The sequence below is a fragment of the Erinaceus europaeus genome, chromosome 2 (assembly GCF_950295315.1).
Source record: "Erinaceus europaeus chromosome 2, mEriEur2.1, whole genome shotgun sequence".
Classification (NCBI taxonomy): domain Eukaryota; kingdom Metazoa; phylum Chordata; class Mammalia; order Eulipotyphla; family Erinaceidae; genus Erinaceus; species Erinaceus europaeus.
Genome location: NC_080163.1, coordinates 78552186 through 78573959, shown reverse-complemented (window position 1 = coordinate 78573959; position 21774 = coordinate 78552186). Strand labels below are relative to the sequence as shown.

The 21774-nt window shown below is 38.3% G+C and overlaps 1 protein-coding gene across 8 annotated transcripts in view; it reads left to right on the top strand.

The window, feature by feature from the left end:
* Positions 1–21774, top strand: part of DLC1 (DLC1 Rho GTPase activating protein) — a 438486-nt gene that overhangs the window by 228430 nt on the left and 188282 nt on the right. Inside the window, exon 6 of one of the 8 annotated variants that reach the window (XM_060183277.1) lies at positions 2229–3303. The exons of the other annotated variants lie outside the window; for them this stretch is intronic. Coding sequence (XP_060039260.1) covers positions 2229–2308 — 80 coding nt within the window. The 3' untranslated portion in view covers positions 2309–3303. Of the gene's footprint in view, positions 1–2228; positions 3304–21774 lie in introns of those variants that run through there. 8 annotated transcript variants of the gene reach the window in all.

The following is a 21774-nucleotide window of genomic DNA, read 5'->3' as shown; positions in this document are numbered from 1 at the left end:
TTCCCTTCCTGGGACAAAACTAGTGTAATTTTCTTCCCTTAAAATAGTATACAGGGGGAAATCGGGCAGTAGCGCAGTGGGTTAAGCGCACATGGCGCAAAGCGCAAGGGCCAGTATAAGGATCCCGGTTCAAGCCCCCAGCTCCCCACCTGCAGGAGGTCGCTTCGCAAGTGGTAAAGCAGGTCTGCAGGTATCATTCTCTCTTCCTCTCTGTCTTCCCCTCCTCTCTCCATTTCTCTTTGTTCTATCCAACAACAACAACAGCTATACGACTACAACAAGCACAATAACAAGGGCAACAAAATGGGAAAAATAACCTCCAGGAGCAGTGGATTCGTAGTGCAGGCACTGAGCCCCAGCAATAACCCTGGAGACAAATAAATAAATAAATAAAATTTTAAAAAGAAATAGTATTCAGGAAGGCCTGGGAAGTTGGTTCAGTGGCAAAGTGCATGCCATGCACATTTGAGGCCCTGAGTTTGATCCCTGGTACTAACAAGAGAGACAAAGAACAAATAGAGCATCATAAAATGGCAGAACAATGTTTTGATATCTCTGTTTCTGCCTCTTTCCCCCTCCTTCTTCCCTCCCTCCCTCTCTCAATTAAAAAAAAAAAAAAGCATGAACAGATTGTATATTTTTCCAGCAGTCACAGTTAGAATAAGATGTGTCTACAGTCAAAGACATAGTAATAAATAAGTAAATAAATAAACAAACAAAAGCTGTATTTAAAAGGACATGCCAAAAAGAGGGTGGGGATGCTAGTGGTGATATACCTGGCTGAGAGCATATGTTACCATGAAAAAGACCTGGGTTCAAGGCCCTCATGCCCACTTGTAAAGCGGAAGCTTTGCAAATAGTGAAGCAGAGCTGCAGGTCTCTCTCTCCTCTCTAGTTCCCTTTTGTCTCTCAATTTCTCTCTGACTCTATCCAAAAAATAATTATTTAAAAAAATAATAATAACATGCCCAAGGACATTTTCTGGAATAATTTAGGTCTATCTTAGTAGTTAAGCTTGTCACTAACATGCATTTTATGAATTTCTGAGTCCAGTCATTTCCCTTTAATAATAAACTATCTTCTTGAAGAAAGCAGGTTTGTTGTCACAAGACATATGTTGGAATTGCAGGAGATGATGTTGATAATGACTGAGGTTTTTTTTTTTCCATTTTTTGTAAACAATCACAGATATTCTTAACCACTTGCTCAAAATCCTTTATCAGGACTTACTCGTAAGAAAAAGTAAAGCTCTATTTCTCCATAATCAATTTCAAGACGGCAATACTACCATTGTTATTCCCAAGAACAGCCAAAAACGAATGAATTTTTTTTTTTTTTGTAACATGAACTAAATGTGATACTTAACCATGGGTGGTTATTAACACTTAGATTCATTCTTTGTGACAAACAATAATTATGTTATCATTTGAGAGTTATACTAAGAGGGTTAAAGGAATTTTTCCCAGTTAACTTTCAATATCATTCTGAGAAGTGTCTTCTATTATTGTTATTGTTATTTAAGTTAACGTGTTTTGTTGTTTCTGCTGCTATTGTTGTTTCACATTGGGAAGAGCTTAAAAATTCATTAGTGAATGCCCTGGATCGACCTTCTCGTGGTGCATCCCGTGAGTACCCATTTATTGGGGAAACTGATGATCCTTCCTAGCCGACTGAATCCACATGGATCCCAGTCACTTTCAAAGCCAGCAACAAGCAGACATCAACCTGACGCTGTTGACTGGCTACGGAAGAAGGGCAAACGCTAGAAAAAGAAGAAGTGAATGCCCACGGACACTTATTAAATCCTCTATCTCACTCCCACACCACATCCTCTTTTGTGCAGCATGAATTTATCACTGATGTAAATACATTATAAAAATATTATCTAGGGAGTCGGGCGGTAGCACAGTGGGATAAGTGCATGTGGCACAAAGTGCAAGGACCAGCTTAAGGATCCCGGTTCAAGCCCCCGACTCCCCACCTGCAGGGGGGTCCCTTCACAGGCAGTGAAGCAGGTCTGCAGGTGTCTGTCTTTCTCTCCCCATCTGCCCCTCCTCTCTCTATTTCTCTGTCCTATCTAGCAACGACATTAATAAGAACAATAAAAAAGGGCAACAAAAGGGAAAAAATAAATAAGTAATGTTCTCTGTATTATTTTATACTTATTTATTTTACTGTACTTCATCAGAGTCATACTCATTTGTATCCCAGTGACATTATTTATACAGGTTTTTCCCTCAAGTACAAAAGCAGACAGTTCCTATTTGGAAGTTATATTTTTTTAATCTGGAAACACTATCACAACTAACTTATTTAACTGAAATATTATAGAACATTACTCCACAAAAATAATCTACCAAATTAAACCAAAGAGAAGTGTTTTTCTTTCAGACAGTAAGGAAACCCTCCATGTGAAATTTTTCCTTGATTAAACCATTTATTTTAATATGTATCTATCACTTTTTTCATTATTTTGCCCATGGATATGAAAATATTGTAATCTTTGCAAAGAAGAACCATCCTGAGATTGTTATGAGCTGGGATGTCTATGAGTATGTTAGAGAGTGTGCACACCAGGAAAGTTGCATGGCAGTAAATATAGGTGTTTCACATTGGGGTTTCTTTCATTGGATAGAGGAAATAGAAAAAAGGCTATGCAAAAATACTTACATGTAGGGGACTTCAAATCTCCAAGTTCAGTCCCCCGCACCACCATAACCAGAGCTGAGCAGTGTTCTGGTGTGAAAAAAAAATTAGAAAAATGGGATTTTCATAGTAACTTTAGTATGTTCAGCCAGTTACCTGGATATTCCTCAACGTTTGAAGAAGTTCTCACACTGCTGTAATCAGACTGATTCACTTGATTGCTGTCTTCACTGAATAAAATAAAAATAAAAACAAAATATTCCATTGTGCTTTTGCACTAGTATGTCCAGGGAAGAAATATGATTTGCCTTTTGTAAGACAGCTATTAGCCTACACCTTTTTTTTTGTATTTTTTAAATTAATTAATTTATTTTTTAATATTTATTTTATTTATTTATTCCCTTTTGTTGCCCTTGTTGTTTTTTTTTTATTGTTGTAGTTATTATTGTTGTTGTCGTTGTTGGATAGGACAGAGAGAAATGGAGAGAGGAGGGAAAGACAGAAAGGAGGAGAGAAAGATAGACACCTGCAGACCTGCTTCACCGCCTGTGAAGCGACTCCCCTGCAGGTGGGGAGCTGGGGTTCGAACCGGGATCCTTATGCCAGTCCTTATGCTTTGCGCCACCTGCGCTTAACCCACTGCGCTACAGCCCGACTCCCAGCCTACACCTTATATTCAATGTAATTCATAAATACTTGATAATGGTAGTCAGGTAGTAGAAGAAAAAGTATCATTTTTTGAGATTTTCCAAGATACTGCTTGACTACTTGCTATTTGACCATAAAAAATACTTTAGTACTGAACTCTTATGATAAATATATTTTTTAATTTTATTTATTTTCCCTTTTGTTGCCCTTGTTTTTTATTGTTGTTGTAGTTATTATTGTTGTTGTTATTGATGTCCTCGTTGTTAGATAGGACAGAGAGAAATGGAGAGAGATGGGGAAGATAGAGAGTTGCTTTTGAAGAAACTCCTCTGCAGGTGGGGTGCCGGGGGCTTGAACCAGAATCCTTATGCTGCTCCTTGCGTTTCGCACCTTGTGCTCTTAACCCGCTGCACTACCACCCGACTCCCTGATTTTTATTTTTTTAAGATTATTTGTTTACTTTTTAGAATAGTTGGAGAGAGAAAGGAAGGGAGGAAGGAAGGAAGGGAAGAAGGAAGGGAGGGAGGGAGGGTATCATTCTGGTACAAGAACTGCTGGGGATCCTACTTGGGACCTCATGTTTTGAAACCAATCCGCTATTTACTGCAGCACCTCCTGAGCCACTAGATTTTTTATTTCCTAGAATAGGACTCTCTGATCCATAAATTATTTAAGTAAAAAAAAAAGATCACTAATAATAAAAGCAAATAAACTGTTCCTAGACGATGAAAGTAATTAAACTACAGCCAGAAAATAAAAGGAGCCTCTTGTATTGCTGTTGAAGCCCTCCATGATGATCTCTGAACATCCTGACACAGTATCTCACAGTATCCTGTCTCTTTAGAAGATTTATTATTAGTCTAAACACATCCAAACAGTTGCATGTGCAGTTACATACATACAGGTGCTTGCTAGCTCCGTAGCGCACGCACGCGCACGCACGCGCACACACGCGCACGCAGGCACACACACACACATGATTCAAGGAATCTCTTTTCATAATAAATGATAATAATACAAGTCTAGATTTATAAGCTATTGAGGTAAAAGTCACAGTGTGGCATATAGGTGTTGACTGGACATGGGGGTTGGAGGAAGTTCATTCAACGATGTCTAGACTATCTTGTAGACTTTTTTTGTGTGACATATTTAAATTTTTGCAGACAAGTCTTAAATGACTGACTCAGCAGCATTCACTGTAGTTCATTTTATCAAAATCTATCATCTCTAATCTGACTGTGAAAAGCAGGATGTTGTAGGTCCAGATTGAAGTGTGACCTTTGGATATTTTCCATTCATGCTTGATTACTATATCCCAAAGGTCTAGACAGTGTTACTGGTTTCTCACCAACATAAACATTTGGCCAATAAAAAAAATAAATAATTAAACTAGATGAGTTAGATCTTTTAAAATCTACTTTCACACTATGTAATATTTAAAGAAAAACCTTTTAAATTGAGACCCATCTCAGGTTGAAAAGAATGCCACTAACCATATTATCTTAAAACTCTGATAAGATGTCTTTTGACTATAATTTTTTACTGATGAAGACAAGTTTGAGCATGTAGCTTCACTTCAGACAGCATAAGAAACATCTTTCTTTTGTGCTATTACAAGATGCTAGAATCTCATTTCATGAATTCCAGCCAAATAAAATTAGCACATGCATGTTGACTCATGTGTCACTAACTCATGGATGGACAAATAAGATGAGAAACCAAGGAAAGAAGAATAAAGGTGATAAGCCCAAATCCCCAGCAGTGTGGGGGTGAATCTGATAACAGACCTTCTCAGCTTTTATTTCACACTGGTTGGTATTCATATTTTGAGAAATATTGTTTGCATCAAAACAACATAGAATGTTTATTTAAGAACCAAAATCCACAACGGCAGAATATTATGCCACAAAGTCGTAGGAAGAAGCTAAGGTCCTCTCGTCTAGGGAGTTACAAACCACACCCAATAAAATTTTCCCATAGCTACAAACTCTAGTTGGAGAATGTAAACAGGTGACTAGGCAACCCTAAGTGTGTGTTTTATGTGTGGCTTTTGTATGCAAATAGCATACATATCAATACTAGGAGACTGGAACTAGAAAAATTATATTTAGAATATATAAATTGATGAATATATGGTCTTAACTAATTTATGCACACAGTTTATGCACAGTATTATGTTTCTGTCTCTTTTTCTTCTTTTTTTTTTTTTGCTGCTGTTATTGTTTTGGTAGCATATGAAGAGAAGATAAAGTTTTTTTTTAATTTCTTCAGTGATCATTTGTATAAATTGATGTCTTATAATCTGAATAGTTTTCTAGTCATGTGAAGAATAAACTCCAGAAAAAATTATTAGAAAGCCTGGAAAAACTATTATAAATGTTCTTTGCACCATTTAAGACAACAACAACAGTCTTTGGCCCTCCACTCTGCATGTACCCGAAGGATTAGCTGGCACTTCAGCCAGGCCAAATGTTCATAAACTAAGAAAGGGAGAGGAAGGATAAATATTACCATTTAAAAAGGAGGAAGGAAGGAAGGAAGGAAGGAAGGAAGGAAGGAAGGAAGGAAGGAAGGAAGGAAGGAAGGGAAAGAAAAAGAAAGAAAGGGACAAAAAGAAAGCGAAATCTGGGAAGGGCATTAGCTGAGATGTATACCATAGCTTACTTGCTTATGCTGCCGTCTCAGATGAAGACTATGACAAATGGATCAAAACCCTGCTCCCACCTTTTCAACCACCACCACACACATTCCAGGTCCCCATACTTGTGAAGTCAGTTCACAAAAAAATGTTTTTATTTCTGTGACCCTGAGCATGACTCCCACTTTGCTGCAGAAAGTACCCCCAAGTGAACCTTTGTGATCTTCAGTCCTCATTAATCCTTCTCAGCAACTCTCATATACACTGACTCTCAAGCTTCTTTTATGAGTGTCTGCTCTTTATTCTTCATCTACTTTGTATTTAAAGTGAGGTAATGAGTTTAAGAAGTGTAAAATGGGGAGATGGGCGGTAATGCAGTGGGTTAAGCGCACGTGGTGCAAAGCTCAAGGGCTGGCTTAAAAGTCCCGGTTCGATACCCCCCACCCCCCACCCACCCCGGGTCCCCACCGGCAGGGTAGTCGCTTCACAGGTGGTGAAGCAGGTCTGCAGATTTCTTTCTCTCCCCCTCTCTGTCTTTCCCTCCTATCTCCATTTCTCTCCGTCCTACCCAACAATGACGACATCAATAACTACAACAATAACTAAAACAACAATAAAAAAGGGCAACAAAAGGGAAAATAAATATTAAAAAATATTTTTCAAAAAAAAGAAGTGCAAAATGCATAGTTTGTTCTTGTGTGTGAATGCTTTCTTTTCCTTGTTCCATATTTTTCTTCAGATTCTAACAAAACGTTGTAAAGGATTAATTAAAGGCGGTCACTGGAATTTTCCATTTGTCTCTAAACAAAAATATGTTTTGAAAATCACAGTAACTAATATTTAATTTCCCTGTTTTTAAACTAGGAAAACTACCTTTGATGACTTTTTTACTACAGAAGGAATAACTATACCTTGTAGCTATAGAATTCTAAAGGTCAAAAGTCAAGTGCTTTTGATAACTTTTTAAGAGTAGATGATCTTTGCTCACTTTGAAGATTGAAGTATGTACTAATTGCTTTTGTAAAATGAAGGCAATGTTGCCACAGCTAATGGACCATGCCATAGTCTCTGGGATATTTGATCCCAGTGCCTTCTGTGGGTTAAGTTGCTGTTTTCAAAATGTGTTAGCTTCTGATTTGCAACAGTTCAAGTAACATTAGCAATTAGTATCTTTGCTCCCCCAAAATATATTTCCTACAAAAATATTTTAGATAGATTGTTAATTAACTAATAAGATTATTATTAAATGTTTAAACACAAAGGAGCCCATCTATCAGTCAATAAGTTGCTACTTTAAAAAAAATTAAGCTGGATATGGGCAAGAGACCGACACACTTTTAATGATCACCCTTTTGGTCACTACCAAGCCACCCCGTCATCCAGGGACCTAGTCCCTGAATTCTTCATTTCTGAATTGTATATCTAGTTAGTTTTATACAAACGTTGTATGTAGTCTTACTTACTACATAGTTCAGTAACCTAAATCACTATTAATTATTGGTTTTGTACATTTATAATTTTAGTGAGGGGGCTGGGTCGTGGCACACCATATTAAGCATACATAGTATGAAGCTCAAGAACCCATGCAAGAATCCATTTGCTTCACTAGCAGTGAAGCTGGTCTGCAAGTGTCTTGCTTTCTAGCTTTCCTACTCTCTTAATTTCTCTGTCCTATCTAAAAGAAAAAAATAAATAGAAAAACTGGCTGCTAGAAGCAATGGATTCATAGTATAGACACCGAGCACCAGCAATAATCCTGGGGGAAATATATATAGTCATACTATAACTATACTTGAACTACTATCACCATCACTTCTATGGCTTAATTTACTTTTTCAGTAACAACCACCGACAAAAATATTACTGTTATTACTCATGTCATAGTTGACATTCATAGTGAACCCTCTTTCCCATTATATGAGCACAAATACCCAAAAGAGAGAGAGGGATCAATGGAAGAAATTGCATCAAGAGTTATTAAACATTTTTATTAAAATTTATAAAAAATGTTGGGTGGTGGCACACCTCATTGAACACACATGTACAAGGCCACCCTGGTTCAAGGCCCGGATCCCCACCTACATGGCAGCCCTTCATGAGCTCCCCTCATCTCTCAGTTTCTCTCAGTCCTATTAAATAAAATAGATAAATAAATATGCTGTTGGAGTTTTAAAGAGACTCATTAAAAAGGTATTATATGAGAGTTTGATATGTATATTTTTGCCTGACACATAGCTTTTTTTTTTCATTTGATGCATAACTTTGAATGCTAAGATCTGATCTGAGAATTCCTGCACTATTATTTAATACTTTAATAAAGCTATGAAGTAAATTTTGTTGTTGTCATTGTTTTATAAATGAAGAAACACATCTGGAAAGGAAAAATCACTTGCTTGAAATCATTTTAAAATATCCAAAATTGAGTTCCTTCATTTATCCTCAAAACTTGTGTCTTTCAAAATCTCAGTTCATGACAATTATCTGACTCCTCTCCTTTGATAACCACAATCCTTTCATCATAAAATCATATCAGCTCTATCTGAATATTTCATAAATACCACCACTTTTCTACACCCTCACTGCCACCACACTGAGTCAAGTCAGTACCACCTTTAAACTGTATTCATAAGATCACCTCTTAATTGACCTTCCTACCTCCACTATTGCTCCATTCCCTCCTATAATTTATTTCAAACAAGGCAACAAGCAATGTTTTTAAAGTATAAATGATGTCCTGCCATTTTTCAACTAAAATCCCTTTGATACCTTTTTCTTATATTTATAATAAAATTTTTTCTATAGCCATTAAGTCCTTACCTAGCATGGGGGCCTGCCTACCTCTTCTACTTAACCTTCTAATGTTCTTCCCCAAGTTTGTTCCAATCTATATATTTTAGCTTCTTTACTGATCCTCAGTAATAGCTTTTCCTTCATCCCAAAATATTATTTTCCCAGGTAGCCACAGGACTCTCTTCCTTGCTTCATTCAAGTCTCTGCTAAGATTTTTACCTCTACTGAAATGTAATTCTGACTCACTCTGTTAAAATCACATTCTCCACGACCCAGTGGACCTACCTAAACACTTGCCCCCCCCCCACACACACATAACATTCTCCTACCAATCAGTTGTAATCTGTTGGGTTTTTGGAAAAGTCATGATGTAATTTTGCATAAAAACATCAAAAATATGTCATGAGTTTCCCAACAACATATGTATGTTTATTTGTTGTACTCTCCCTCTAGATAAAGGTCAGGCCACCACCAAAATGTACACATGTGTTGTCAAATTCAGGATGCATATGTGAGTATTAAATACTAAAACATCATAAGTTAATTTGAATTTAGATTTAAAAGTAGGTATCAGGCCAGCAAAGTAGCTCACCCGATAGCACACTGCTTTGCCGTGCATGTGACCTAGATTCAAACCCTTCTCATTGGACAGAACTTCAGTGCTGTGGTGTCTTTCCTTCTCTCTGTCTCTGTCCCTTTGCATCTGTCTGACTTTTTGAAAAAGTCAACCCAAAGATATGAAATCCCAGTAAAGACAAAATATAATAAAAATATAATGAGTAGATATCAAGAAATTTGAGAATAAAGATCTACCTAGCTTTCTTTCTGAATCAAATTACCCGAAGTTGTTTGAATAATAATCTTTTCCTTGTACCTCACATATATTTTTCATAAAATTATTTCCTCATTAAAAAATTATTTCCTCATTATATTCTTGTTTCTTTGCTGATAATTTCTAAAGCTGTAACTATTGTGTAAGTCACATGAAAGTTATATTCCGTCTAGCTAAGTGTCCATATAGCTAAGTGTCCATCTAGCTAAGTTGGATCTTTATCCTTTATCTCTATTTGTCAATCTACCTTTCTACCCACCTAATCAGTCTGCCTATTATTTATCAGCCTAGCTACCTACTCATTTGTGTATCTATATTTACTTGCCCTGTCTTTACCTTTGAATTCTAATTTTATGTATTCAGCTATCTAAAGTGGTAGGTTATAGCACACCCAGTTGAGGGCACACATTACTATGTGCAAAGTCTTGGATATGTACCACCTGCACAGGGTACATATTCACAAGTGGTGTAGCAGGTCTTCAGGTATCATTCCTTCTCTCCCCTCTCTATCTCCCCCTTCCCTCTCAGTTTCTCTCTGTCCTATGATATAATATGTATATGTGTATGTGTATGTGTATGTGTATGTGTATATATATATATATATATATATATATATATAGGAAAGGAGAAGGAAGGAAGAAAAAAATGGTCACTGGGAGTGGTGTCAGCACAGAGCTCCAGCAGTAACCTTGGTGGCAAAAATAAATTAATTAGTTAATTAAGCAATTTTAAAAGACAGTATGCTGGTTATGCAAAGATTTTATGGCAAAAATAAATTAATTAGTTAATTAAGCAATTTTAAAAGACAGTATGCTGGTTATGCAAAGACTTTTATGGCTAAGACTCTAAAGCCCAAGTTCAATCCCCCACACCACCATAAGCAAGAGCTGAGCACTGATACAGTTTCTCTCTCATTAAAGATAAAGCAAATAAAATATATTTTTTAAAGAAACCGAATATTCTGAAGACTAGAAGGTTAGCTTTAGACTAGCTCCTATCATTAAGAAAAGTGACAGTGTTAGATAAACAGAAAATGAAATAACAAGAGAGAAACCTTCAGTGAGAGCCTGTAATATTCTTGCAATTAACACAAAATAGTCAGCCTCTGTGAGTGTTGAAGCAACCACTAAAAACAGATATCATTTTCCCCACTAACAACTAAGAATACTCAAGCTCAAAAATGATAAGCAGCAAGTCAAAAAATGACATAACCGTCTGAGGTTAAATGTAGATGTGAACTCAATTCTCCTGAATTCAAAATCGATGTTCTTATAATTTTGCAAGACTAAAGTAAAACTCAAGAAGCACTTATTACAAACAAATGGGTATACGTGTATAATCATTTTCAAAAACTAGCGCAAAAGTCTAAACTCTTTATCAGCACGTTTTCCATAGCATCTTTTGGTTTAAAAAAAAAAGTTCACAACATTTCTTTTCTTCTCTGTGTTGTCTTGATCTATTACTTTGAGAGAGCGTAAAGATGCAGTTTTCTTTATGAAGTACAGGATTTGTAATTTGTCAGCCACTAAAGCAAAATATGAAGGAGGAGCAGATGACAGATCTTTGGGTTTTGGTACGATGCTTAGGTTATTTATTTATCTTCAGGTATTGGAATGTTGTGTTGCTTCCACCCTTACACATGTGATTTTTCTGAGTGACTTAAATTGAGATCGTGGCTACACTCAAGCAATATGCATCCATTGAAACTTGCTGTTTACATAATTACTTTATTGTTAATCTAGGCCATTGGACAGCTTTGGAGAAATCTTACATATATTTTATTTCAAGTTAACTTTTGATTACTTCCTTCTTGCATTTTCAGAGACACAGACATGTCGAGAAAACAATTTTGTGAAGCAGTGCTGCTCGTGTTTCTCTTTCTCTCCCCTCAATGTCTCCCTCACCCCACTCAATTCCTCTCTGTCCTACCACATGGAAGGAATTTTTTTTTAAAAAAAAAGAAAAAATGACTACCCAGAGTGCTGCATTCATTGTGTAGGCACTGAGCCCTAGCAAAACTCTGAGAGCAGTAAACAGTAATAATAATAATAATGAATTTAATTAAAATAAAATTCTCATCTCCTAGTCCTTCATTTCAGGGTTAAATTACATTACCTATAAGTATCCTTGCAACCCAAAAAATGCTGTGTACTTAAGTGCCTATTGCACTGCATGGTATAACAAAAAGTTATAGGACTCCAGCCATACTCTCAAGGCAGCTACATTAAACAACAAAAATGCAGTCTTTCAGTTAACAAATATTGAGTACTACTTGTATGTAAAAGAAATATACTTGGAGTTGTTTGGAATGGGAACATGACTGGAACTGAAACTGGGTTACTAAATGCAGGATTAAATTAGATGAGGTAAAAGTCAAGTGTTGGCACATCCATTAGATCACACATATTAGTTATCATGTGCAAGGACACAGGTTCAAGCCCTCATCCCTACCTGCAAGGAGAGAAACTTCATGAAAAGTGATTAGTGCTGTAGGTATCCCTCTTTCTCTCTGCCTCCTTCTCTTTCTCTCGATATCTCACCTTCTACCAAAACAAAAAACAACTGATTGTCAGGAAACCATGGTGGGATCATGAAGGGACTAAGGCCCAGCAGTCCCAGTGATGGGGGGGTGGAGTATATAAGATACAAAGAGAGGAAGGAAAGGGAGAAGGAGGGGAGGAAAAAGGGAGGAGAGGTGAGTGGGAGGGGAGGGGAGGGGAAGGGGAGGGAGGGGCAGTGGGAGGGGAGGGGAAGGGGATGGGAAGAAGGGGAGAGAGAGGGAGGGGAGAGAGAGGGAGGGGAGGGGAGAGAGGAGTGGTAAGGTAGTGGTAAGGGAGAGGGAGGGGAAGGCAGGGGAGGGGAAGGGAGGGGAGGGGAAGGCAGGGGAGGGGATTGGAGGGGAGAGGAGAGGAAGGGAGAGGAGAGGAGAGGAAAGAAGAGGAGAGGAGAGAAGAGGAGAGGAAGGGAGGGGAGGGGAAGGGAGGGGAGGGGAAGGGAGGGGAGGGGAAGGCAAGGGAGGGGAAGGCAGGGGAGGGGATTGGAGAGAGGAGAGGAGAGGAGAGGAGAGGAGAGGAGAGGAGAGGAGAGGAGAGGAGAGGAGAGGAGAGGAGAGGAGAGGATGGGAGAGGATGGGAGTGGATGGGAGAGGAGAGGGAGGAGGAGGGGAGGGGAGGGGAAGGGAGAGGAGAGGAGAATGAACATGGTTATAGTAACAGTGAAACAATACTATAGCCAGTTCAGGAAGTCAAGAGTAAACTCACTTCAGTAGAGTAAAAGTCTATTGTTTTCATCCACAAATCTGTTTATTTGCCCTTTTTTCTTTCATTTGTTGACATGTTCAAATAATATTAAAGCACTGTATCTCCAGATACAAAGAAATTGAATTCATATCTACTTTTAGTATAATTAATCCTATTTGTTTTGAATTTTCATACATTTAGATACTTCTGTAGGCTTTTCATTATCTATTATTAGTGCCCACAAAAATATTGTGATATATCTATGACATTACCAATTCCATAATAGGCAAAACAGACATTGGGCAATAAGTTATATAACTCATCCAAGACCCTACAGTTAAGTATGATTTCCAGCATCATAAAAATGAAGGAACGAGGAGAGCAGCAATAGCATTCATGGGGAAGGGTGGTGATGTTGACAGCAGAGCACCATGTTACAATATGCACTATGTGAGGTCCCAGGTCTGAGTCCCTGATGATTCACAAGTGGTGAAATGGTACTTCAGATACTTCTCTTTCTCCCTTTCTACATCTTTCTCCCCTTTCTTCATGTCTCTATCTAATAAATAAATAAAACATTTTAAGATATTAAAAAATAATAGAATAAATTTTGTCTGTCCTTATAACTGTGTACTTGCTCATTAATACTCTTCCTATTTTGTGTTTGTTAAATGATGTCTAAATAAAGACAGTATGGGAGGCCCAGGCAGGGATGCACGCAGTTAAGCGCACAGAGTACTAAGCACAAGCATCTGGGTTTCAGCCCAGGACCACCACTACCACCACCACCCCAAGGGGGGAGCATCACAAGCTGTGAAGCAGGTCTGCAGGTTTCTATTCTTTCTCTTTCCCACTTTCTCACCTTCTCCTCTTTCAATTTCTCTCTGTCCTATCAAGTAAAACAGAAAAAAAAAAGGGGTGCTAGGAGCAGTGGATTTATAGTGCCGGCACCCACCGAGTCCCAGTGATAACCCTGGAAGCAATTAATTAATTAATTAACTAAGCCTGTATGACTTTTAGTCATTCCATAACTCCAGCAATAAAATAGAGTGTATATTCTACTTAGAGCTTTTACTTATAAGGGAGAAGTCCATATTCCTTTTTTTTTTAATTTTTTATTTAAGAAAGGATTAGTGAACAAAAGCATAAGGTAGGAGGGGTACAACTCCACACAATTCCCACCACCCAATCCCCATAACCCACCCCCTCCCATGGTAGCTTTCCCATTCTCTATCCCTCTGGGAGCATGGACCCAGGGTCGTTGAGGGTTGCAGAAGGTAGAAGGTCTGGCTTCTGTAATTGCTTCCCCGCTGAACATGGGTATTGACTGGTCGGTCCATACCCCCAGTCTGCCTCTCTCTTTCCCTAGTAGGGTGTGTCTCTGGGGAAGCTGAGCTCCAGGACACATTGGTGGGGTCTTCAATCCAGGGAAGCCTAGCCAGCATCCTGGTGGCATCTGGAACCTGGTGATTGAAAAGAGAGTTAACATATGAAGCCAAACAATTTGTTGAGCAATCATGGATCCCAAGCTTGGAATAGTGGAGAGGAAGTGTTAGGGAGGTACTCACTGCAAACTCTAGTGTAATCCTGCTTTCAGGTATATATTTTGCAGTAGTTTATGGATACGTGTGCACATAAGCTCTCTCTCACAGAAACTGGTGTATATCTAGGTTATGGGACTTTGTTAGAAAGTGAACTACCTGAGATGAAATTAGAGTGTACTATTAAAGGAAAGGTCTCACCCGAGTAATGAAGCTGAAGGGTTGTCATTCCACACGTGAAGTCTCTGGATACAGTCTGAGGTGAAGCATGTTGAGATGGCAATCGTTGCTTTGGTTAGGTTGTGATCGGCGGATGCAATATTATTTGGTTTGGATTGGGAGATGCATACGGGAAAGTGGGCCCTATCCAAGGGTGCCAGGACTGGGGGAAGTAGGGGCTCTATAGTGAAGATGTGAGGTTCCTGCTGTCTTAGGGTTCAAAAAGACAATCAATAGTTAATATTATTATCACATTATTTGTTAATTGGGTTAACTTTGAAAAGTCCCTTTGTTATGGTTTGCTGTACAGTACCCAGTATCTTGTATATAGCTGTGCTATTGGAAGCTTCTAATCTACTTGGTCTAGGCTTTTGAGAGAGTCCGCATATCAAATATGTAGCCTATATATTAAAAAGATTCAGTTTGTCTTTTGAGAAACTTTGAGACATACAATTGATTTCCCCCTCTCATATTAATTAACTACTGATTTATATGTCTACATTTTGCTAGGAGTGTACATAAACACCATTCCCACCACCAAAGGACTGTGACCCATCCCTCCCGCCCACTCCCACCCCCCACTGGCCCAGGAAGCTACATGTCTACCCCTCACCACTGGGTTTTTACTTTGGTGCCCTACTTACAATTTGATCAGGTCCTGCTTTTAGTTTCCCTTTCAGATCTTCTTACTCAACTTCTGTTGATGAGTGGGATCATCCCATACTCAGAAGTCCATATTCCTTTTCCCATTCCCAGGGTATATATTTGTTTTCTTTTACTCTACTTTAATCTGTCTTTCTCTAGTCAGTGATATTTTCTCCAAAGATACATGACAATTGGAGGTGTTGATGAGTTAGGAAATAACTAATCAAATTTTGTTCCATTTTATCTTAATCATCATTCCAAAGAATGTCAGATGGCTTTATTAACTATACAATGGTATAAGACATCAGTCACACATCATTATGATATCATGATAAAAAGTTGAAATATAAGATATAGTTCATACTCTTCTGCTCTGTCTGCACATCTTTTTTATTTTATTTTATTTATAAAAAGGAAACAGTGACAAAAACATAGCATAAGAGGGGTACAACTGAACACAATTCCCACCACCAGAACTCCATATCTCATCCCCTCCCCTGATGGCTTTTTTTTTAATTTTTTTAAATTTTTTATTTAAAAAGAATTAACAAAACCATAGAGTAGGAGGGGTAAAATTCCACACAATTCCCACCACCCAATCTCCATATCCCAACCCCTCCCCTGATAGCTTTCCCATTCTCTATCCCTCTGGGAGCATGGACCCAGGGTCAGTGAGAGTTGCAGAAGGTAGAAGGTCTGGCTTCTGTAATTGCTTCCCCACTGAACATGGGCGTTGACTGGTCGGTCCATATTCCCAGTCTGCCTCTCTCTTTCCCTAGTAGGGTGGGTCTCTGGGGAAGCTGAGCTCCAGAACACATTGGGGGGGTCTTCAGTCCAGGGAAGCCTGGCCGGCATCCTGATGACATCTGGAACCTGGTGACTGAAAAGAGAGTTAACATGCGAAGCCAAACAAATTGTTGAGCAGTCATGGACCCAAAGCTTGCAATAGTGGAGAGGAAGTGTTAGGGGGTACTCACTGCAAACTCTACTGTACTTCTACTTTCAGGTATATATTTTGCAGTAGTTTATGGATACTTTTGAACATATGCTCTCTCTCACAGAAACTGGTGTATATCTAGGTTTTGGGACTTTGTTAGAAAGTGAACCACCTGAGATGAAATTAGAGTATACTATGAAAGGAAAGGTCTCACCCTAGTAATGAAGCTGAAGGGTTGTCATTCCACACATGAAGTCTCTGGACACAGTCTGAAGTGAAGCATGTTGAGGTGGCAATCGTTGTGTTGGTTAGGTTGAGATCAGCAGATGCAATATTATTTTATATGGATTGGGAGAGGCATACAGGAAAGTGGGCCCTATCCAAGCGTTTCAAGACTGGGGGAAGTAGAGGCTCTATAGTGGAGATATGAGGTTCCTGCTGTCTTAGGGTTCAAAAAGACAATCAATAGTTAATGTTATCATCACATTATTTGGTAATTGGGTTAACTTTGAAAAGTGCTTTTGTTAGGGTTTGCTATACAGTACCCAGTATCTTGTATATAGCTGTGCTATTGGTTGCTTCTGATCTACTTGGTCTAGGCTTTGAGAGAGTCTGCATATCTATTACACAGCCTAAATATTGAAAAGATTCAGTTTGTCTTTTGAAAAACTTCGAGACATACAATTAATTTTCCCCCTCTCATATTAATTAACTAGTGATTTATATGACTACATTTTACTAGGAGTGTACATAAACACCATTCCCACCACCAAAAGACTTTGACCCATCCCTCCCACCCACTCCCACCCACCACTGGCCCAGGAAGCTGCATGTCTACCCCTCAACACAGGGTTTTTACTTTGATGCCCTACTTACAATTTGGTCAGGTCCTGCTTTTAGTTTCCCTTTCAGATCTTCTTACGCAACTTCTGTTGATGAGTGGGATCATCCCATACTCATCTTTATCTTTCTAACTTAGCTCACTTAACATAATTCCTTCTAGCTCTGTCCAAGATGGGTCAGAGAAGGTGGGTTCATTGTTCTTGATAGTTGCATAGTATTCCATTGTGTATATATACCACAGCTTTCTCAGCCACTCATCTGTTGTTGGGCACCTGGGTTGCTTCCAGGTTTTAGCTATTATGAATTGTGCTGCTATGAACATAAGAGTACACACCTCTTTTTGGTTGGGTGTTATGGAGTCCTTGGGGTATAACCCCAGGAGAGGAATTACTGGGTCATATGGAAGGTCCATGTCTAGCCTTGTGAGAGTTTTCCAGACTGCTCTCCACAGAGGCTGTACCAATTTACATTCCCACCAGCAATGTAAAAGGGTTCCTCTGTCCCCACAACCTCTCCAGCATTTGTTGCTGCTGTCCTTTTTGATGTATGCCATTCTTACAGGAGTGAGGTGGTATCTTAGTGTTGTCTTAATTTGCATTTCTCTGACAATTAGTGACCTAGAACAGTTTTTCATATGTTTGTTAGCCTTTTGGATCTCCTCTGTAGTGAATGTTTTGTTCATATCCTCTGTCCATTTTTGCATAGGGTCATTTGCTTTTTTGGTGCTAAGTTTGCTGAGCTCTTTATATATTTTGGTGATTAGTTTCTTGTCTGATGTCTGGCATGTGAGGATCTTCTCCCATTCTGTGAGGGGTCTCTCTGTTTGTTTAATAGTTTCTTTGGATGTGCAGAAGCTTTTCAATTTGATGTAGTCCCATTGGTTTGTTTCTGCTTTAGTCTTCCTTGCAATTGGGTTTGATTCATCAAAGATGTCCTTGAGGTGTAGGTGGGAAAGTGTTTTACCAATGTTTTCCTCTAAGTATTTGATTGTTTTTGGTCTGTCATCTAGGTCTTTGATCCATTTGGAGTTGATTTTTGTTTCTGGTGAGATAAAGTGGTTCAATTTCATTCTTCTGTATGTTACAACCCAGTTTTCCCAGCACCATTTATTGAAGACAGCCTCCTCCTTCCATTTAATCCTTTGGGCCCCCTTATCAAAGATTAGATGTCCATAGGTGTGGGGATTTATTTCTGGGCTTTCAATTCTGTTCCACTGGTCTGTGTGCCTATTTTTGTTCCAGTACCAAGCTGTTTTGATGATGATGGCTTTATAATATAGTTTAAGGTCTGGGAGTGTGATGCCTCCATTTCTGTTTCTTTTCCTCAAGATGGTTTTGGCAATTCTAGGTGTTTTCAGGTTCCAGATAAATGATTGTAGTGTTTGTTCTATTCTCTTAAAGAAGCTTGGTGGAACTTTGATGGGTATTGCATTATTTGTATATGGCTCTGGGGAGAATATTCATTTTGATGATATTTATTCTTCCAATCCATGAGCATGGAATATCTTTCCATTTCTTGGTATCAGTTTCTATTTCCTTGATTAGCGACTCATAGTTTTCAGCATACGAGTCTTTCACTTCTTTAGTCAACTTTGTTCTAGGTATTTGATTGATATTGCTGAAACAGTAAATGGGAGTGATCTCTTGATGTCTTCTTCTTCAGATTTAGTGTTTGCATAAAGAAATGCCACTGATTTTTGTACATTGATTTTGTAGCCTGACAGCTTCCTATATTGCTTAATAACTTCCAGTAGTTTTCTGCTGGATTCTTTAGGTTTTTCTATGTATACTATCATATCATCTGCAAATAGTGAGAGCTTGACTTCTTCCCTTCCAATCTGTATCCCTTTGATTTCTTTCTCTTGCCTGATTGCTATGGCAAGAACTTCCAATACTATGTTGAAGAGTAACGGTGACATTGGACAGCCCTCTCTAGTCCCCGATCTGAGGGGGAATGCTTTCAGCTTCTGTCCATTGAGTATGATGTTGGCTGTAGGTTTGCTATATATAAACTCCACTATCTTGAGGAATTTCCCATCTATTCCCATTTTTTGTAGAGTTTTGAGCATGAATGGGTGTTGGATTTTGTCAAAGGCTTTCTCTGCATCTATTGAGATAATCATGTGGTTTTTGGCTTTGCTTTTATTGATGTGGTGAATGACATTGATTGACTTATGGATGTTGAACCAGCCTTGCATTCCTGGGATGAATCTCACTTGGTCATGATGAACAATCTTTTTGATATGTTGCTGTATCCCGTTGGCCAAGATCTTGTTTAATATTTTGGCATCTGTGTTCATCAGAGATATTGGTCTGTAGTTTTCCTTTTTTGTTCTGTCCCTATCAGCTTTTGGTATCAGGGTGATGTTGGCTTCATAGAAGGTGGAAGGGAGTATTCCTGTTTCTTCAATCTTATGGAAAAGCTTAAGAAGTATAAGTACTAACTGTTTCCTGAAAGTTTTGTAGAATTCGTTTGTGAAGCCATCTGGTCCAGGACTTTTGTTGTTGGGGAGATTCTTAATAAGGGTTTCAATTTCTTTGTCTGTGATTGGTGCATTTATATTTTGTAGTTCTTCTTGGTTCAATTTTGGGAGGGCATATGCTTCTAGGAATTGTTCCATTTCTTCCAGATTCTCTAGCTTGGTGGAGTATAGTTCTTTATAGAAGCTTCGCAGGATTCTCTGGATTTCTGTGGTGTCAGTTGTGATATCTCCTCCATTGTTTACAATTCTATTAATTTGAGTCTTCTCTCTTTTTTTTTGTTTGGTGAGTCTGGCAAGAAGTTTGTCAATTTTCTTTAATCTTTCAAAGAACCAACATTTGGCTTCATTGATCTTTTGTATGGTTCTCTTATTTTCGATGTTGTTTATTTCTGCTCTAACTTTAGTGATGTCTGTCCTTCTGGTTGCTTTAGGGTTCCTTTGTTCCTCTTCCTCTAAGTCCTTGAGGTGTGCAGTAAGGTCGTTCATTTGAGCTTCTTCTTGGTGTTTAATATGTGATTGTATGGCTATAAGTTTCCCTCTCAGTACTGTTTTAGCTGTGTCCCAAATATTTTGATAGGTTGTGTCTTCATTTTCATTTGTTCCAGGAACATTTGAATTTCCTGCTTGAGTGACTCTCTGAACCAGTGGTTCTTAAGGAGTATGTTGTTTAGTTTCCAAATTCTGTGACTTTTAATAATTGTCTGTTTGTTGTTAAATGTTAGTTTTACTCCACTGTGGTCTGAGAAGATACTTGGGATGATTTCAATGCTCTTGAATTTATTGATGCTGTCTTTGTGGCCTAACATGTGCTCTATCCTTGAGTATGTGTTATGTGGATTTGAAAAGAAGATGTATTCCAGTTTTTTGGGGTGGAGGAGTCTGAAAATGTCCAAGAGGTCTAGTCTGTCAATCTCTTCATTCAATTCTCTTGTATCTTTATTGGTTCTCTGCTTTGTTGATCTGTCTAAGTGTGAGAGTGGGGTATTGAAGTCTCCCACTACTATTGTATTACTATTGATGTACTTTTGAAATTCTTTCAGTAAGTGCTTGACGTATTTAGATGGTCCCTCATTGGGTGCATAGATGTTAATGATTGTTAAGTCTTCTTGACTGATTCGTCTTCTAATCATTATGTAATGTCCTTGCCTATCTTTTATTACTTTATTTAATTTAAAATCTATCGTGTCTGAGATGAGAATGGCTGTTCCTGCCCTTTTTTGTGGTCCGTTAGCCTGTATGATAATTTTCCATCCTTTCACTTTAAGTCTGTGTTTATCTTGTTGTGACAGATGGGATTCTTGCAGGCAGCATAAGGTTGGATTGTTTTCTGATCCATCCCCCAACTCTGTGTCTTTTGATGGATGAATTTAAGCCATTGACATTTATTGATATTATGTATTTAATGTATTGTAGTGCCATTATTCAAAAAAAATTTTTTTTTTGTTTGCTCTGATATATTGCCAGTATTGTAGTGATGTTCTTGTTTATAAGAGATCTTTTAGAACCTCTTTCAGGGCCGGTTTGGTGATGGTTGCTTCCTTTAACTGTTGTTTGTCTAATAACGTTTTGATCCCTCCATCTAGTTTGAATAAAAGTCTAGCAGTATATATTATCCTTGGTTGAAACCCTTTTTCATTCAGGGCTCGGTAGATATCTTGCCATTCTCTTCTGGCTTTTAGAGTTTGAGTGGAGAAGTCTGCAGATAATCTTATGGGTTTTCCCTTGTATGTGACTTTTTGTTTCCCTCTTGCAGCCGTTAAGATCCCTTCTTTATCCTTACTTCTTCTCATTGTGACTATGATGTGTCTTGGTGTCTTCAGGTCTGGGTTGATTCTGTTTGGTACACTCTGGGCCTCTTGAATCTTGATGTCCTTTCTGTTATTCAGGTCTAGGAAGTTTCTTCTATTATTTCCTCTAGAATGTTTGCTTCCCCTTCCTCTCTTTCTTCCTCTGGCAGGCCAATTATACGAATGTTACTTCTTTTGATATCATCCCATATGTCTCTGTTGTTGTTTTCAGTGTCTCTCAATCACTTTTTAAGCTCTTTCACCTCTTTCTTCGTTTTCTCTAACTCATCCTCTGTCTGACTAATTTTGTTTTCTGCTTCTGTTAGTCTGGTTTCCCTTGCCTCAGCTTCTTTCTTCATTACAGCTATTTCAGCTTTCAGTTCTCTAATTGCCTCAAGATAATCAGTATTTTCCTTGGGGGTCTCAACTGTTGTTTCCCTAATACTGCCATTCCTTTCTTCCAATGTTGTTTTCATTTCTGTGATTAATAAGTTTATTATTGCTTGCATACTTTTCTTACCTATGGT